This window comes from Phasianus colchicus, chromosome 24 (assembly GCF_987193195.1).
Source record: "Phasianus colchicus chromosome 24, bPhaCol1.hap1.1, whole genome shotgun sequence".
NCBI classification, from domain to species: Eukaryota; Metazoa; Chordata; class Aves; order Galliformes; family Phasianidae; genus Phasianus; species Phasianus colchicus.
Window position 1 is genome coordinate 870,961 of NC_143459.1, and position 17,362 is coordinate 888,322.

The 17,362-nt window shown below is 52.9% G+C and overlaps 1 protein-coding gene across 6 annotated transcripts; it reads left to right on the top strand.

The window, feature by feature from the left end:
- Positions 1–178: 178 nt before the first annotated feature.
- On the top strand, positions 179–15,473 carry LOC149915106 (uncharacterized). 6 transcript variants are annotated; one of them, XM_090123909.1, is made up of 11 exons: positions 179–317; positions 2,529–2,773; positions 4,444–4,605; positions 5,290–5,367; positions 5,708–5,767; positions 12,054–12,122; positions 12,263–12,334; positions 12,426–12,527; positions 13,243–13,347; positions 14,065–14,212; positions 14,398–15,472. In XM_090123909.1, exons 2-11 carry the CDS (start codon positions 2,731–2,733, stop codon positions 14,450–14,452), a joined length of 894 nt encoding a protein of 297 aa, XP_089980035.1. In that variant the 5' UTR covers positions 179–317; positions 2,529–2,730; the 3' UTR covers positions 14,453–15,472. The 6 variants fall into 6 exon arrangements, with proteins under 6 accessions (XP_089980035.1, XP_089980038.1, XP_089980036.1 ...); XM_090123912.1 differs by lacking the exon at positions 179–317 and adding an exon at positions 366–384; XM_090123910.1 differs by lacking the exon at positions 179–317 and adding an exon at positions 862–1,089.
- The last annotated feature ends 1,889 nt before the right edge of the window (positions 15,474–17,362 follow it).

Consider the following 17,362-nt stretch of genomic DNA (forward strand, 5'->3'; position numbering starts at 1 on the left):
AGAGTGGGCTCATGCTTGACATCTTGTAAACAGGGTTGAAAAGAAACCTCAAAATAAACACACGCAGCCTTTGTAAACCGTCCCCTCCAAAATCAACACATCTTGCACAGCCAGAGGTGCCTTCCCAGTCTTCTGCCTGTTGGCAGTTTTACTTCCTCTGTTTTTTTTCAGATCACAGCAGAGTGAGTCTGCGTGCGTCAGTGGAAGAGCTGCCTTCGGGGAGGTGCAGATGCAGTCAGCCGTTGTGGAATTCATCTTGAACCTCTCAGATGTCCTCTTCCGCTCCAAATCCAGCCCGCTCATTGGAGATAGAGCGAGTGAATGTCCTCCTCCATTAGCTTTAGCTTGATCAGACACCTTGATCAAGTTCAGATCTCCCCCAAGGTACTTGACATATGCTTCTACTGTCGAGAAGACAACAGACTTCTGGGCTGATATAAGAATATGGCAAATGTGGCTACCAGTATCTTTCCGGGAAGCCAGGGATGCTCTACGAGAACACATGAAAGTGTGGCTGAAAGTTTGGCTGCTGCTGTTAGATCCTCACATTGACAGGCTGTACAGAGTAACGTAAATCCGTCCCCCTACTCTCTCTTTTCTTTCTAAAATCACTTTCTTCAGTGCTTCTGTGTGCTTTTGCACTTGAGCTATCTTGCAGTACGACACAATGCATGATCCGTTGATCCTTACAAGCATCTTAGAAGACAAATAGCAAGCAGCAGATTTAAAGAAAGCTCTTGGTATTCATTAGCGTTGATGCTGAGAAACAGAGTCTTGCACTTAATGTGAGATACTCTGACAGCTGCTTTCCTGGTTGTTTCTTCTGCGCAGCATCTATAGGTTAATCAGCAGGGCTGTCCAGCTGCATGGCAAAGACTGCACCGGCCCTGCAGCTGTTGCCCAGTTCTCCGCCTGCACTGCAGAGTTGAGCTTAGGTGCTAAGAGTGAGGAAATAACTGCAACGTGTTTGTGCCCAGCCCTGGAACCTACAGCTTTCCTTGAGTAACTGCTAAGACCGGAAGCGCACCTGGTCCAGTGGAAAGAAACAGGCCTGCACCAGGAAGAAAGTTTCCTCTGCATGTTAGATGAGTAAGTGTGAAGAGCACAAGCAATTATTATTCCGAAGAAGCGCTGAGTTTGTTCCATCTACTTTGATACCCCGACCTTCCCATGAAATTTGCACAGTCACTGCAGTTATTGCCACTGGTGGAGTAGAGATAGCTGCTTTTCCAGAATATTTGCTGCTTCCCATTTGATACGAGCGTTGCTCTTCTTTGGATAGCACAGTTGCTGTAAGTCCAGCTTTTGTTCCTACTGGAAGGCAGTTCTTATGTCAGCAGGATGCAGGGGTTAACTTGGTTGAACAGGAACAGCCCACAGCAGGCTGAGCTCTGCCAGGGGAAGATCGACATGCAAAGCACCTGAGCCATAAGATGATCCAGGCTGTAGAATGGAGCATATCACGTTGGCTCGTTGTTTAATGATTCAGACGTTCACGTTGTCTGCTTCCCCACAAGCAGAAGGGTCAGGGAATGTCACAGTGTATCAGCTAAGCTTGGCAATACTGCTGTGGCAAGGCAGCCCCTCTGAGCACAGCGTCTCAACCTGGGCCAGCCTTCAAGAGGGGACAGCATTCCCCAGCCTGCTTTAAGCCATCCCAAGTTGGTCTAGTTGGATGTCTGTGTACCATTTGGCCCGAAGCCTGGCTACTCAGGTACAGCTGACAAACACATGAGGCTGTGCACACATTACCCAGGAGCTGTGATGTTAAAGAGAGAAGTAGTAGGAATGGATCCAGCCAGGATGTTGATGTGAGGGGATGATACGCTTCCCTCCCACGCCTCTTATCGCACGAGAATGGCCTTATGAATGCCTGCTCTGTAGGCAGTGGCAAAGAAGGACCGCTCTGAGAGCAGACTCCTCGTGCTCACCTGCACTGCCCTGCAGCGAGAGGCTTCAGAGATCCTAGCAGCTGGCACTGTGAGCTACTTTGGTAGAAGTTTAAAGGTTTGTCTCCAAAACCAAGCACAGGCTGTAAGCAGGCCAAGAGCAAGGCGCAGACCGTCGTGTGACAGCTTAGTTTTACCCTACTGATGATGTGTTGTTGTGCTAGTGATCCTGGCGTCCACCTGCACACTGGGTTGTAGCTGCTGCAGTCGCGTGCAGCATTTCCTGTTGCTGGATGCTGAGAGTGACCAAACCCAGACCTCATAAGAAGAAAACTGTCACTATCGTGACAATGTTTTGCATGCAGACGAAGCTGGATGCAAGCACGGCAGTGAAGGTTTCTGACGGACCTGTCCTCACTTTTTAGGAGTTTTGGTTGCTTGCTTAAATACAGTAAGCTGCTCTCAATTATGAGTATGTCCTTTGCCATAAACATGCCTGTGACAAAGTGGTTATTTTGACATCATCCTCCAGAGACTACGATAACCAAGTCTTAGAAAAACACAGCACCGCCCCCAGAGCTGTGATGGCCGTGCTGCTGCTTGCTGATTCTCGCTCTTATCTGTGGTTTTCCTTTACAGGATGCAGTTGTTAACTGTGGCCCAAGTCCCTGTGGGTTTCTTCTCCTCCCACAAAGCTGCTCACCCTGGAGGAGGCACAGGCACGGACACGAGGCCACAGCAGCTCTCCCGTTGTGTCAGACAGCAGAGAGATTGCAGTGGAAGAAGGCCCCGCAGCTTTCCAGGGGAAATTCCACACAGTCGTTGACTTTCCATCCAAAAGATGAAGAGGAGTTTCTTTTGCAGCATCTATCGTAATTGTTTGGGTGGTTTTTTTTTCCATTATTAGTAAGGCAAAACTCGCTGAAACTAAGTTGCCTTCACCACAGGTGAAGTGTTGTAGCAAACTTCCACTCACTTTGGACTCCATAGGAGGACTCAACTAACTTACAACTGCCTGATGGGCTCAGTTTAGCCACACAGTGGCTTCCTTTCCTGTTGGGCAGGTCACGAGGTGTACAAAGCCATCTGATGTCTATGCTTGCCTGTACTACCTGCACCTGGAAACATCGGGGTTTTCCAGATTTCAGGACCTCGTGCCTGAGATAAATTCCGGTTCTACTCAAAGCAGAGCTGTTGGACTGACTTGCCGTTTGCTAAGACTGGGAAGAGGCGGGGCTGCTGCAGCCCCAGCCCCACCTGACAGGGGTCTCTGTAGGGACGGGCTGCTGGCTTTGTTCCGGGCACTGCAGTGCTCTGTGACCAAGAATTACCACCAGGAGCTGTTCTACCGGCTGTGCCCACACCTCGCTGGCATATGTGGCTGAGAAGCCTGTGCACGTGGCCAGCCAGGAGCTGCTGCCCTTCTGACCACCTCACTCAATAACTCCTCTCTGCGTGGGTGCACATGCTGGAAGCTATTACTCAAGGAATAATACAAAGATAAGAAATAAGCACTAAACAGGGCTTATTGTCACGAGGTAACTAGACAAGAGGAATGAAAAAATGCATGCTGTATTTTGATTACAAATACGTAAGCACAAGCCCTGTGTGGGGCCTGGTTCAGCAGTTCAGCTTGCCTTCGTGCACTTTGCCTGGTCGTAGGGAAAGTGGCAGGGTCTGATGCAGTGGCGGAGTTGTATGGACGCTGTGTTTGTTGCTCCGCATCCAAAAGTGCAGCAGTTTCTGGAGAGCCAGGTGGGACCTATAGGTGATGGTCCTCTCGCCACCGAGCGTCCAGTTGCCAGCAGTGGGTGAGTTCACTGGGACTTTGGGGATGGGAGGTGCCAGCCAGCAAGCCTTCAATTTCTGCGATTAAATTCAGGCTTGGAAGCGCGCTACGCTACGTGGGAAATACAGTTGGTGCAGGAAAGGGGATGTCCTTAGCCGAGGTACTGGCAAACTGAAGGAAAGCAGATGAAACTGGAGATCTATCAACAAAAATGTAAGCAGGTGACACTTGACTTGGCAGGTTTGTGGGAAGGTCAGCTTCCCCATGTTTGTATTTCAGCCATCACCCTCCATACCGGAGAGGCTTTCTTTGCTCGGCTTGCTTAATTGCAGCACGTTTCGCATGCATGGATAGCCTGTGCGATAGCGCCCTTGATCCAGACCCCATTTCCACATTGCATCTCGTCCTCAATGGCCTGAGGTGTCGTGGGAGCACAGAGCTGTAAATATTTCCCTCTTGGGGTAGCTGAAGCACTATGAAAGTCTGCCAGGCGAAGCTGTGGCTGCTCCATCCCTGGAGGTGGATGGGGCTCTGGGCCGCATGACCGCGTGGGTGGCATCCCTGCCCACGGCAGTGGGGCTGGGGTTCTAAGCTCTTTACTGTCCCTTCCAACCCAAGGCATTCTATGAGTCTGCGTTTCCATGACGTAAGCACCCTGGTGCAGTGCATCACAAGAGCGGCAGCCCGCGGGGAGCCGCCACCCGGAATCTCGGAGCCGTGAGGTCACAATGCCCCGTCCTCTGACTGTGCTGTGCTGTGCCGCAGGCTTCGCTCTGTGCGACACTCACTGTGGCTGCAGCGGTGGTGTTGGAAGCATGGTGCGAGTGTGGGGGGCCATGGCCCCTGCCCGCCTTGTCCTCTTCCTCCTACTGATGGCCATGTGTTTCCGGGAGACCTGTGCTGCTCCGTGGCGAGCACCGGGAGCAGGTGGGTGGGCAGAAATGGGACCCAAACTGAGCAGCACTGGCGGCAAGAAGTCAGGCTGCGTCCCCACGACCCTGTGCCACACTTCCCTGGGGCCTGCCTTCCACGGGGGTGGTGTTGGGCAGGGGGTGATGGGCAGCACCGCAGGAGCCGAGCGGAGCCCGTGGCAGCGCTGCTCCCCAGAGCCGGCTCCAGCCATGCCGGGCTGTGGCTCTGCTGCTTGCTGGCTGGAGCACAGCCTTCATCCTGGGAGATGTCCTGGGGAGAGCTCAGATGATGTGTGCTGGGAAAAGCGTGAGCATTTCTGCTCCAGGCTCGCGGTACTCCTGGTACCATAGATGAATGCCAGTTTCCAGCACGGAGCCCCAGCCCACAGCCCAGGGGAGGAGACAGGCGTGCTTTCCTCCAGTGCTTCAGCGTGACCTTCCTGGTCATTAGCGGCCTCCCAGGAAGAAAGCCCTGGGGGGCTGCATCTTCTTCCCTGCGGTCCGTGAGGGATGTGGCACACGGCTTGGGGAGAGTACTGTGTACGCTGCCAGTGCCAGCCTACAGGTCACCCTGGCCGCTCTGCAACTTTGGAGACCTGAGTCCTTCTCCCGTGCCGTTCCACGACCCACATCCAGTGACTGAGGGAGAAGGAGATCACACCATGCAATGGGAATTTCTCTCGTCTGTTCTTGATTCTAGATGATGCGCTTGGTGCTCCCTTTGCAAATGATCGTTTGGGTCCGGATTTTGTGGCTGTGCCTGTGGGGCAACCCAGAGGTAAGTTGTGTCTGTTAACTTGGAGGCAGAAACTTTCACGCTCTCCTAGTTTACTTGGGTGCAATTTTACTTAAGATCCTCTCAAGATCTTCCGAGCCTGTTTGTGCCTTGAAGGGCATGCACAGTGGAGGCGTGAGTATTTCTTTTCTTGGAGAGCTGCCACATTTCAGTGGGAAGGTTACCGCTGCCCCTCCTCAGCTGAGAGAGCCCAGAGCTTTGTATTTGGGCCGTGGCATTCCCTGGCCCACCGCCAGAGCCTACAGGTCACTCAGGGAAAAGGAGGCCCCCACACGTGCTGGAAGCTCTCCTCACCTGTGTCTGATCACACTTGTGCCTGCAGGCCCTGCTGGTGAATCAACAGAAGAGGATCCTGTCTACGAATCTGAGGGGGATGCTGGAGGTAAGTCACCAGGTTTCATTTCCTTGCTATTGTTGCCTATCGTAGGCGTGGCGACCTGGTTCGGGAACGGCACGGCGACCAATCCCAGGTCGCTCGGTCCATCGGCTCGTTGACACCAATGTGGTGGACGGCAAATGGCCTTTATTGGCAGGAGAAACAGCCTTATATAGCCTGGGCACTGAACGCTATTGGCTATCGGGAGGGGGACCCTGTCTTCCCGTACAACGCGATATCTTCCGGGCACCAGACCCTCACTACCACATATCCCCCCTCCCTATGCACAATTAAATTAGGTAAAATATAACAATATATAAAGAAAACTCAAATAGAACTATCTTCAATAGAAAACTCAAATAGAAAACATAAGGTGCTCTGAACAAGAACATTCTTATAACAGTTGTTGGTGCTCTACCAACGTGATGTCAGCCTCTTCTAATTGGCTCTTAACAAATGACACAAGTCTATTCAGTATGTAGGGTCCGAAGATCAGTGTCATTACGATCATCGCAACTGGTCCTGCTGAGGTAGATATCAGGGTGTTTTGTCAACTTGTCGTCCTCTCTCACCGTCGGGTCGTACAGGTTACAAGGGCGTTCGATGATCCAGTCCTGTGGACAGAAACTCACAGTTCTCGTTAGTTTTGTTGTGAAGGTCCGGTTTAACACACTTAAGTGGACACCACTTAACTTTACCATCTTTTCTGACTGCCGCATATCCTCGCCCTGTCAGGACTAGCCTCCACCCTCGTTCCCATTCTCCCAGCTTGTTTTTAATTACAACTAACGGGCCTTCTTCTAGCGCTTGAGTGGCCCAATGTTTTTGTGTGGGGCTATTCGTCTCTTCCCCCCTAGGGAACTGATTGAGTGCTAAAAGAGCGGTTGCTAGCAGGCGTGCTTGGTCTCTTGGGGGAACAACATTGGCAAAACCTTCTGTTTTTGCCAATACCTCCAATTTGGACTTCAGCGTTTGATTCGCTCGTTCGACTATGGCTTGTCCTGTGCTATTATATGGGATGCCGTGTGTTAAGGTTATGCCCCATTTCAGAACAAATGCCTGGACTGATTTAGAGACAAAATTTGGACCGCTGTCTGTTTTAATCTGACTAGGGACGCCAAGCCACGCCATGGCCGTAAGCCAATGCTGGATGGTTGCTTTGGAGTCGGCTCTAAGGTGTTGTGTGGCCACGATCACTCCGCTGTATGTATCTACAGTTACTGCTAGCCATGCTCGATGTTTCAGCAATTGACATAGTGTGAAATCCGTCTGCCACACCTCGGAGGCCTTAAGGCCTCTGGGGTTGACTCCACTAGACCACAGTGGTGCTTTCTGGCAGTGGGGACACGTGGCAATTATGTGTTTTGCGTCACCGACTGAGATCCTGCATCTCTTCGCTAGCGCTTTAGCTCCGATGTGGAGAGACTCGTGTAGCTGACGGGCATCTTTTAGCGTCCACAACCCTTTTGCAGCGGCATCTGCTCTGTCATTACCGATTTGAAAAAATCCTTTGATTGGGTTGTGGCTGTTGACATGGATGACTGATATGGTGCCTTTTCGGGAGAAAAGTGCTTCTTCCAGCATTAGAGCTGTTTTGGATGTTGACACGCCAGGTCCCGACATGGCTAAGCAGAGCTTGGCCACAAACATTGAATCGGTCACTATGTTGAGGTGTTCCATTGGGAACAGTCCACATGCTAGTACTACGGCTGTTGCTTCCAACTGCTGAACTGAGAGCGCACAATCGGTCATTTTAATGCAGTGCCATTCTCCTCCTGATTGCCATACCGCCGCAGCAGTTGAGGTAGCTGGGGATGCGTCTGTAAAAACCGTTGGTCCTTGTTGGGGCCGGTTCATGATTTTCGGTGGAAGGTCGATGTCAACAATTGCCAGCATTTGAGTCCAGGGGGGTTTTGTAGCATACTGGACTTCTCCGCCAAATCCAACGAGAGCTATAGCTAAATATTCTGACATCGCCACTGATTGCATTGGGAGCTGTTTGTGGAAGGGTAAATATATCTTGGCGGGTTCGATGCCTAGGTGTCTTAGGGCGAGTTTTCTGCCTTTCAAGATGAGGTTGCCAATGCACTCAACTCCTGGAGAGAATGCACGTGACGGTTTTCCCAGAACTATCCATTGTATTGGTTGAGCTCTTTCAGGAGGCCCCTGGGCTAGTGCCCCTACTCCTCCTCCCTCAGTAAAATGCACATACAGGTCAAGTGGTACATCTGGATTCCATCTCGCGAGCATGCTTGATGATGCCTGTTGCTCGATAAAATCAAGGGAATTCATTGCTTCCGTCGTTAGAGTTTTTTGCTCCCATGGGTTTTTTCCTTTTAGAAGATCGTACAGGGGGGCCATGATTTCGGGAGGGATCAGGACAGTGTTGCGGAGCCATTGCAAGGACCCTACTAGCTGTTGCACATCATGGAGTGTCTTGATGTCTCGATGGATTTTTATCTGGGGGGGGGTCACGTAAGAACTTGTGATCCCCACTCCCAAAAAAGTCACACATGGTCCTCTTTTAATTTTCGTGCTTGCAATTTCGAACCCATTTGTTTTCAGAATTTCTGAGACCATTGACACCAACTGGTCCACCTGGCTCCCTGACGGTGCAGCAATTAAGATATCATCCATGTATTGAATGATGGTTGCAGTCGGGTTACTGTGTCGAACCGGTGCCAATGCCCGATCCACTGTAATCTGGCAGATAGTAGGCGAGTTGACCATTCCTTGAGGCAGCACTTTCCACTGGAAACGTAGGTTGGGGCGTTGGCTGTTTGGGAACACGATAGAAAAAGCAAACCGTTCCTTGTCCCCCTCATGCAGAGGTATCGAGAAAAAACAGTCCTTAATATCAAGGACAGCACAGGGTAGTCCTTTTGGTATCATAGAGTTCATGGGCAGCAATGTTTGAACAGGACCCATTGGTTGGATTCTTTTATTTACTTCACGTAGGTCATGGAGGAGGCGAAACCCCTCGCCAGTTCGTTTGGATATTACAAAAACTGGGGTGTTCCATGGGCTAATGGAAGGCTCAATATGACCTCGCTGTAGTTCGCGGTCGACTAGTTCAAGAAGGGCGTCCATTCAAGGCTTTGACAGGGGCCACTGCTCGACCCACACTGGGTCGGACGTTTTCCACGTCAGTCTAATTGGCGGGAGTGGGTATGCAGCAGTGGCCCTTATGGTAAATTTGTCACCCTGGCTTTCAATAGGGCTAGAGCGTCCCTCCCCAACAGGGGTGGGACTCCTGGCATGACATATGGGAAAAGGGTAATAACTTTCTTCGGTCCCTTTTCAGTGTGGAGCGCAATCGCTACCAGATGAGCACTCCTCTGAGCTCGGGTTAATCCCCCAACTCCGCCCACCATGGGGGCGTCTTCCAATTTCCAATGTGGGGGCCAATCTGTCTCAGGAATAACTGTGACATCTGCTCCGGTATCAATCAGAAAAGGGACACTAATGGTGGTGCTATTTAAGGTATTATAGAGTGAACAAATCCCCCACACCACCGGCGGGTTGTCACACCTTACTGCCAGGGCCACCCTGGGGTCTCGCCCCCAGGAGGTGGTTCTTGCTGTCCCTGAGGTAGGGACAGGTTTGACTGGGTCGCTGGTTGAACCATAAAATTGGTTGCTTCTCGAGGGAGCAGTGGGTTCGGGGGCGTCTTGCCCCATCTGGGGTTGACGTAACTGGGCCGCCTCGTGTCCCAATTGGGAGAGGGCTGTGTGCGGCCTGGGTGCCCTCTCCCCCTCCCGTTTCCCTGGTTTCTAGATCTGCATTCCTTGGCGAAATGTCCTTTCTTTCCACAGACCCAACATGGACCTCTGGGTTGATTTTTGTGCGGGGGGAGCGCTGCTGGCGGATCCCCCAACTGAGGGCAGTTTGCCACAACGTGGCCCGCCTGGCCACATTTAAAACATGCCATCACATTAGCTATTGCGGTGCGAACAGCCATCTGAATGGGGGCTAGATGCTCTTCCTTTACGACATGCTTAATCATGTCCGCAATACTTGACCCTACTGGCTGTGACCGTAGGACCTCTTTGGTTGCCGAATTACACTGCTGACGTAAGCAGTCTGCAAGAACTGGGCCTTTCGCTTCCGCGGGCAGGGTCGAGGAGTCGACTGCTGCCTGGAGGCGATCCACAAATTGTGTAAAGCTCTCACTTTCATTTTGTCTTATGGTGGACCATGGCGATGGCTTAACGATAACTTTAGAGGCTGTGCGAATAGCGTCTTTGGCTGCACGAATAGTTGTCATAACTTCATGGGCCCGCAGGCCCAGGGCCTGCGCTTGGGGGGTAATCATTGTTGGGTCTGTACCCATCAGCCGCTGCAGGCTGGAACCATGTAGTGGGTGATTTGCCCCAGTTACTTGAGCTAGTTGTCTTGCACAGTTATCTTCCCATTCTTGTTTAAAAACAATCATCCCTGCTCCATCAAAAATTAGTCTACAGGTTTGTTTTGTCAAATGGGAGCATATCATCTCCCCCAAAAACACCATCTATAAGGGTGGAGACCATAGCTGAGTTAAGCCCTTTATCTGCAATTGCCTTAACAATTGCTTGTATATCCCTAGGGTTTATCGGCGAGTGGACCCTCTGTCCCCCATCCATCACCCGGACTGGGAATGCTAGTTTGGCCGATGGGGCCCAGTCAGCACATACAATCTTTATTTTCCTCCAGTCTGTAAGAGGGATTTCTCCCCCTCGCGGTTTCTCTTTAATTTGGATGGGAATATTTCGGCTCTTAACTCTGTTCGTATTCGTTCCCTCCTCCTCCGAGTTTAAGTCAATTGCGAACCACTCGTCGCAGCTAGTGTCTGACCCGGAGTCAGAGCCCGACTGAGCGGCCACTTCCGGTTTCCCGTACCTTTTTGTTAGGCTCCGGCCCCGCCCGCCTCCCTTGCGGGCAGGCCGTTCCCTCCCTCTTGGTTCGTCCCGCCCTCTGCCCAGCGGGATGTTCGCCCCACAGCGGCTTTTCTTCAGACGGCCGCTCTGATTGGCTTTCCACCCTTCACTCACGCTCCCCTCACCTTCCCGGTCGCTCCCACCGCCTTTATCTAACACCTCCTCGATGTTCCCGCCAAGGGCGTCCTCCCCCCGCCCTCCCTCTCCTGGCTCGGCGCCATCTTGGGGCGCATAGGGGGGCGGTCGAGCCCAAATTTCCTCGGGCTCCGATTTCTCCGCGGCAGCCCTGGCCTCCTCGATTAACCCACCCCAGAAGGATTTAGCACGTTTCTGTCCCTCCGTGGGCGGGTCGGGGTTCGATTGAGAGGACATGTAATCGTCATCGTCAGAGGGGTGCAAAGTCCGCGTGGCCGCCCCGACTCCCAGTCCCGGGGTGGCCAACAAACGGCTCTCTGCCGCCCTCCAGCTCTCCCGCTCCCGCATGGCCCTGCGCAGGGCCCGCACGACTCTCCCCCACGACTCTAGGCTTCTCCCACAGCCCGAGGACATCGTCTCCTCAGTTAACGCTTTAGTGCGCTTATCCCACACTTCGGGGTGGAGAATAACCACCGGCTGGTCAATGACCCCGATTCGCAAAAGCCTCGCAATAGCGAGAGAAAAATCTTTGGGCTTACAATCGATGCCCCACTGCTTATCTAACTGCGATACGACCTTCACAAGGACTTCCATCCTCCTTGTTGGTCCGGGAGCGTCCTCCCCGCCGGGCTGGTCCTGCCGCTCCGGCCGCCGTTCACCCGTCCAGGCGACAATCCCGGGTTTCGGCACCACTTGTTGCCTATCGTAGGCGTGGCGACCTGGTTCGGGAACGGCACGGCGACCAATCCCAGGTCGCTCGGTCCATCAGCTCGCTGACACCAATGTGGTGGACGGCAAAAGGCCTTTATTGGCGGGAGAAACAGCCTTATATAACCTGGGCACTGAACGCTATTGGCTATCAGGAGGGGGACCCTGTCTTCCCGTACAACGCGATATCTTCTGGGCACCAGACCCTCACTACCACAGATATTAGATGATATTTGGCTGGGATAGTTCAGCAAGGCAGTGACGTACCAAAGCCTAGGTTTAATCCAGTCCGTGCGGTTGAGGTTAGAGCTGGGGTGAGCTCCAGGAGGGCGTTCCTCTGGGCAGTTCTGCACGGGGTTAGTTGTGTATGACGGTGGTGCTCCTGCAGGCAGCCAGGAACTGTTTCCAAGGTGCTCCTGTGCGGAAGGGAGAGAATAGTGTTGCGAAGGAATTCCCGGCATTAATTGCATCCTGTGTCATTCTGCCTGGAAGGATGTTTAATGGGAGTTGTTCTGTCCTGCGTTTGTTTGCAGATGTGACTGGAGCAGGCGATCCAGGATCCGCTCTGAGCTCTGGTCCCGAAACTCTGGAGGATGGCATGGGTAAGTCATGGCTTTGTAATTCCTGCGAGAGCTTTCATTGCCCATTTCAGTGCCGTTTCATGGCACGATCCCCCATATGCTCTGCTACTCAGTGATGCTGTAGTGTATGAGTGAAACTTTTCACGGGTCTCTGGTTGCAGAAGTGCCCCCATGGATGTCTTTGCCCGGTCGTTCGTTTCCTCCCGCGCTGGAGCCCAGCTGGAATCCCAGCGGTGAGTAGTTTGTCTTTACTGACTCCGCTGACTCACCGCTGGTCTCCAAAACTTCATGCACGTGATATTTGACTTCGTACATTCTGTACAGGTCCGGAAAGAGGAAAGGATGAACCCAGAAGAGGAAGATACTCCCCGGGCTCATCCCGTCTCCTAAAGGATCTGCTGAAGGAAATGGAGAAGGCAGCGCGTGGTAGGTATACGTCAGTGTGTTCACCGTGAGACCTGTGAAGCTGAGGTCTGACGTTCATGTGTGGACAAGCCGTAGCCTGCACAGCAGGAAGGGATCGCGCAGAGCCATGCTGCGGTGGTGTTCCATGTAACGCCTTGCAGGCACTGTCGAGCACCAGAGATGGTCTGCTGCCACTCTGCATCCAGCCGAGACCCAGCGGCAGCTGCTCCCCCAGCACGACCATTACTTGTCAGAGCTGCTTTGTGCAGACGCTGGCACCCAGATGGCACACAGATGGCGAGTGCCGTGCTTCTGTTCATACAAAGCCCTCTGTGCAGCTGAGCAAGTTGAAGGCAGGAGGAGCATCCCGATCAGGGATGGCTGCCTTTGCTAATGCTGGAAATGAGCTGGAGACGCTGATTCTGAAGGTGCTTGTGCTGGAGCTTGAATTTCAGCCTGCAGATAGCTGGCTGTGGTGGGTGGAACGTGATGGGTGGTGACGCTCACAGCACAGGGTGTGAGGGCCTTGCGTAGGAGCTGATTCCTGAGGAGGCATGAGAGGGCCGGCACCCTCCAGTTCCTGGGAGGGCCCAAATGCCCTTGGGCAACGGAGGGGGTGACAGTGGATGCGGGGGGCTGGGACCAGCAGACTTTGCCTGAGCTCGGGATTGGAGTAGCTCAGTTCCCGATGAGAGCACATCACGTCCAAGCTTACTGTCCTGCTTTCCTTCTAAAGGAACTGACCAAGAAACTGAGCAGGATGCACTGCAGGAAGGCAGCCATCCCACACTGCCGGTCTCGGACAGTGGAACGCAGGCAGCGCCAACAACTGGCATGCCAGGTAATTTCTGTCCCGCGCTCATCCAGCGTCACTAACCAGAGTCGCTGTGTGCCTGCAGGCTCTTGCTGCCTGCCCTTGCACACCAGGTCAGCAGCCAAACCTGGGCGTGTGAGCACAGAGCACGTGTAAAAGAAGCCAGGGATGGCTCTCTGAAAATGGCTGGCCTCAGTGGGGTGTGGAGAGTTGTTCCAGCGGCGTGCCAGAGAAGGTACTTGCAGACCTCTGTGACGCTGCTCAGCTCCCACCACTCGCAGTTCCCGGAGAGTTGTGAGCTTTGCCCTTTTGCAACAAAGCCACCCGAGGGCGATGAGTGGGATCCTGTGTGGCAGGAGCCTGCAGGAGTGTTTCTCCCCTGGGCTGGCTCCGGCTGTGCCCTGCGCTGGCTGCAGCCCGACCTTGAGCCCGGGGGGTGTCCTGCGGGAGAGCTCAGGACACACGCGCTGGGGAAAGCGTGAGGGATTCTGCTCTGCAGTGCTCCCCACAGACAAAGCGCAGATCCCAGGGCACAGCCCTCGGCCCAGAGGAAGACACGGGTAGTGCCTGTGCAGCCTCTCCCTACCCAACGAGAGGTGGAAGCGATCCTACTTGTCCCCTGGTGCTTAGGCACCAGAGGCAGAGGCACCCGCTAGTGAAGCTCTCTTGGGTCCGTGAAGCACACTGAGAGATCATCTGTAGCGCAGGTGAAGGTAACGTGGGACATTGTCTCGTTTCTTCCAGGGATGAATGCCGGGAAAAGCACAGAGGCTGCTGTTCACAAATCTGTGCGGAAGCGCCACATCGCAGCCATGGTGATGTTCTCAGCTGTGCTGCTGTCTGCGCTGGTGCTGGCCTGTGGTGCTGTGATATGGATGTGCAAAAAATACCCGTGAGTTGGCTTTTCCCCAAAACACCTGATTGCTGCATTTGGCAACGAAGCATTTGTAGTGCCAGGATCCTGGACGGCCAAATCAGCTGCTGGCAGTACACTGCCAGGACTTACGTTGCCAAGTCTTTCAAGTTTCCGCTTATTTCCTGTCAGTGAGTAGTGCTTTCTGAAACTCCTTCTCACAGAGTGTGCAAGAGAGAAGAGAAAGCAGCAGAACCAGCTCATCCTGAGACCAACTAGGAGCGAGTTCCAACCGGAGGTGAGGGCAGAATGGAGCTGGGAGAGGCAACAAAAGAGACTCTTGCCCCATCCAACAAGAATCTCAGCAATAGTTCCGGTCCATTCCATTCTGTCATCCAAGAGGCCAAAGGTCTTCAAAGTCATCTGGAAGGCCTGGAGCGTGAACTCAGAGCCGCGAAAGAGGTCCACGGGAACAGTCCTGAGTGCTGCTTTCTGTCAGCGGACGGCCCTGAAAGTGAGAGCGGAGAATCAGCAGCAGAGCTTTTGTCCTTCATCCTGCACTCTCCAGGACAAGTATCACCAATAATTTGAAGATTCTTAGCTCGCCATAGCTACAACCCTGTTGAGGGTCCTGATGAGGACCCAGAAAGCGAGCTTCCTCCGAGCACCGGACAATACGTTAACGTCTTTGGAGATGTGGATGAGGATGGCTGTTTCAGGGTGAGCTGACAGATGGCACGGGAGGACTGGTCCCTTCCAGTCTGGTTGCAGAGGTTTCAGATGATGAACTAGATACACCTCAAGTTCCTGACAGAATTCCTGCATTACTCCGTCTGCAAGACCAGCCCCTGCTCCACTCGATGTTCCGGTGGAGCGTGTGCAGGATGTGGATGAGCTCCTTCAAACCAAAACCAAAACCAACCAATTAAACACCCACAATAAAACAATCAAACAAACAAAAAACCCTACGCTGTTCTTTTTCTTGGATAAACGGCTGTTTACGAGGGTGGATAGTGATAGGACATGGAGGAGTGGTTTTAGACCGAGACAGGGGAGGATTAGGCTAGATATTAGGAGGAAGTTTTTTCACACAGAGGGTGGTGGAGCACTGGAGCAGGCTGCCCAAGGAGGTTGTGGATGCCCCATCCCCAGAAGCATTCAAGGCCAGGCTGGAGGTGGCTCTGGGCAGCCTGGGCTAGTGGTAGCCTGGTTGGTGACCCTACAAGTAGCAGGCGGGTTGAAAGTAGATGAGCACTGTGGTCCTTTTCAACCCAGGCCTTTATATGATTCCATGATTATATGATTGTATCAGATGTCGGGGCAGTAATGTGGAAGAAACAAGCCTTGAAGTTAAGCTTGGTTTGCTCTGCCCCTCATACACCTGATAATTGCACCCCTTGCTTGGCAGATGGCCTTTCTGTGGGGTGTAGACGAGGAAAGGGGAGGAGGAGAATAAAGCAGCAGTTTTGTCCCAGAGCTTTTGTTTCACTGGGGTCTGGCCCTATTTTCTGAAACTAAGAGACAGCGTGTGGAAGAAGGACAGGGAGAGGTGCAAGGAGGTTTTGTTCTTGGTGCTGACTCCAGCCTGCTGCTTGCTGCTGGGAAAGGCGTGCTTGGCTCCAAGGGAGGATGTATGGTGGAGAGCCAGCAGCTGGCAGGTTTGGGATCCCCAGGATGCCCAGCAACAAAGGGCAACAGCCCAAGCAAGAGCTGGGGTGATTTGTTTTTAAACTGCATCCACTTACGTCCTGTCCCGCTGCATCTGCCATATGTCTCCCCGTTTCCTTTAGGGTCCCCCCGAAAGGTGTTCTCCGTTTTGCAGTTTTGCCTGATTTTCTCATCTCCTCGGGGCGTTGCAGCATTGAGAGGAAGGTCTTCCCTCTCTCCTTCTCTCTGCAAAATCATTGCAATTGCTGAGCGCCCCCTCGTGTTGTGGCACACACCATGTCTAGTTGCATCACGAGTTAGAAAGCGACTTCTTTTTCCTCTCTTCCTGAATTTCCCTGTTTTCCCTCTGCTTTGGGGAAAGTCCTTCTGTTGCGGACGTCACCCCTTGCAGAGCTGTGACTGCAGTGCCCAAGCTGCAGGAGCAGAAGCATTTCAGGTGCCAAAATGGCTTACTTTCCTCGTTGCGGTGGAATGGGGTACACAGAGAAGGAGGACTTCCATTCTCGGGGTGGATGTGCACAAGGGAAGGCGCGCAGGGTGGGCTCTGTCTTGGCCAGTTCAGCCAGCAGCTGTATCCAAGTGGCAGAAGCAATGCCCTCTGTCCCATGCCACCTTTGCACAAACTGGGACCAACTCAGCCATGCAGACAGAGCTCTCAGGGTAACAAGCAGCCCTACGGATCTCCATGTGCAGGGTTGTTAAGCATTATTGGTTTTTCACATTGGCATCCAAAGTTTGAGGCACTGCGTGCTGCCAAGATAGCTGGCTGCTCCACTTGGAGCTGTGTACACCGAAGCACTTTTCCTGTGTTTCTACAGAAATATACACAGCTTGAGGTATAAGCAAGAGGAGCTGGAAGGTTTAGCTTGGCTCCCGAGCTACATCAGCAGCAGAATAAATGAGGCGTGGTGGGAAGGGTCCTGTGACTGGTGTGCTGTGTGTGATGGATGGCTCTGGGCCCTCCAGGACAGATGAGCAGGACAGGTGAGATGGAGTGGCGTTGCTGTATGTAGCGGTGGGCTGGGCTGGACGGAGCTTATAGTTGTCAGTGACACGGTTGAGACACTCTGGGTCTGGATTAAGGGACAAGTGGATGTCAGTGTGGGAGTCTAGTATAAGCCACCCGGCTAGGACAATGATACCAATGAATTATTCTTCAAGGAATTAAGGGATATCTCTGGAACAGCCTCACTTGCCCTGATGGGTGACCAGCTTCCCAGACGGTAAGGAGGGGTACCACACAGCCAAAAAGCAGGGCCGGGAAATCCCTAAAGCATGTTGATGATAACTTCTTGGCACATGCACTGAGTGCCAGGTGGGAAAGGTGCTGCCTTAAATTTGTTGCTTGTAATCTGAAGGGGTCTAGCAGGTGAAGTGGCAGCAGGTGGCCGTCTTGGCTACAATGATCATGAAGCAGCCCAGTTAAGCTGAAGAACGCTGCAGTCCTCGTAATTCATGTTCTTAGGGAGCCTGGTGCTAAATGATGTGCAGATGATCCGATTCGGGGTCAGGGCTCTGTAC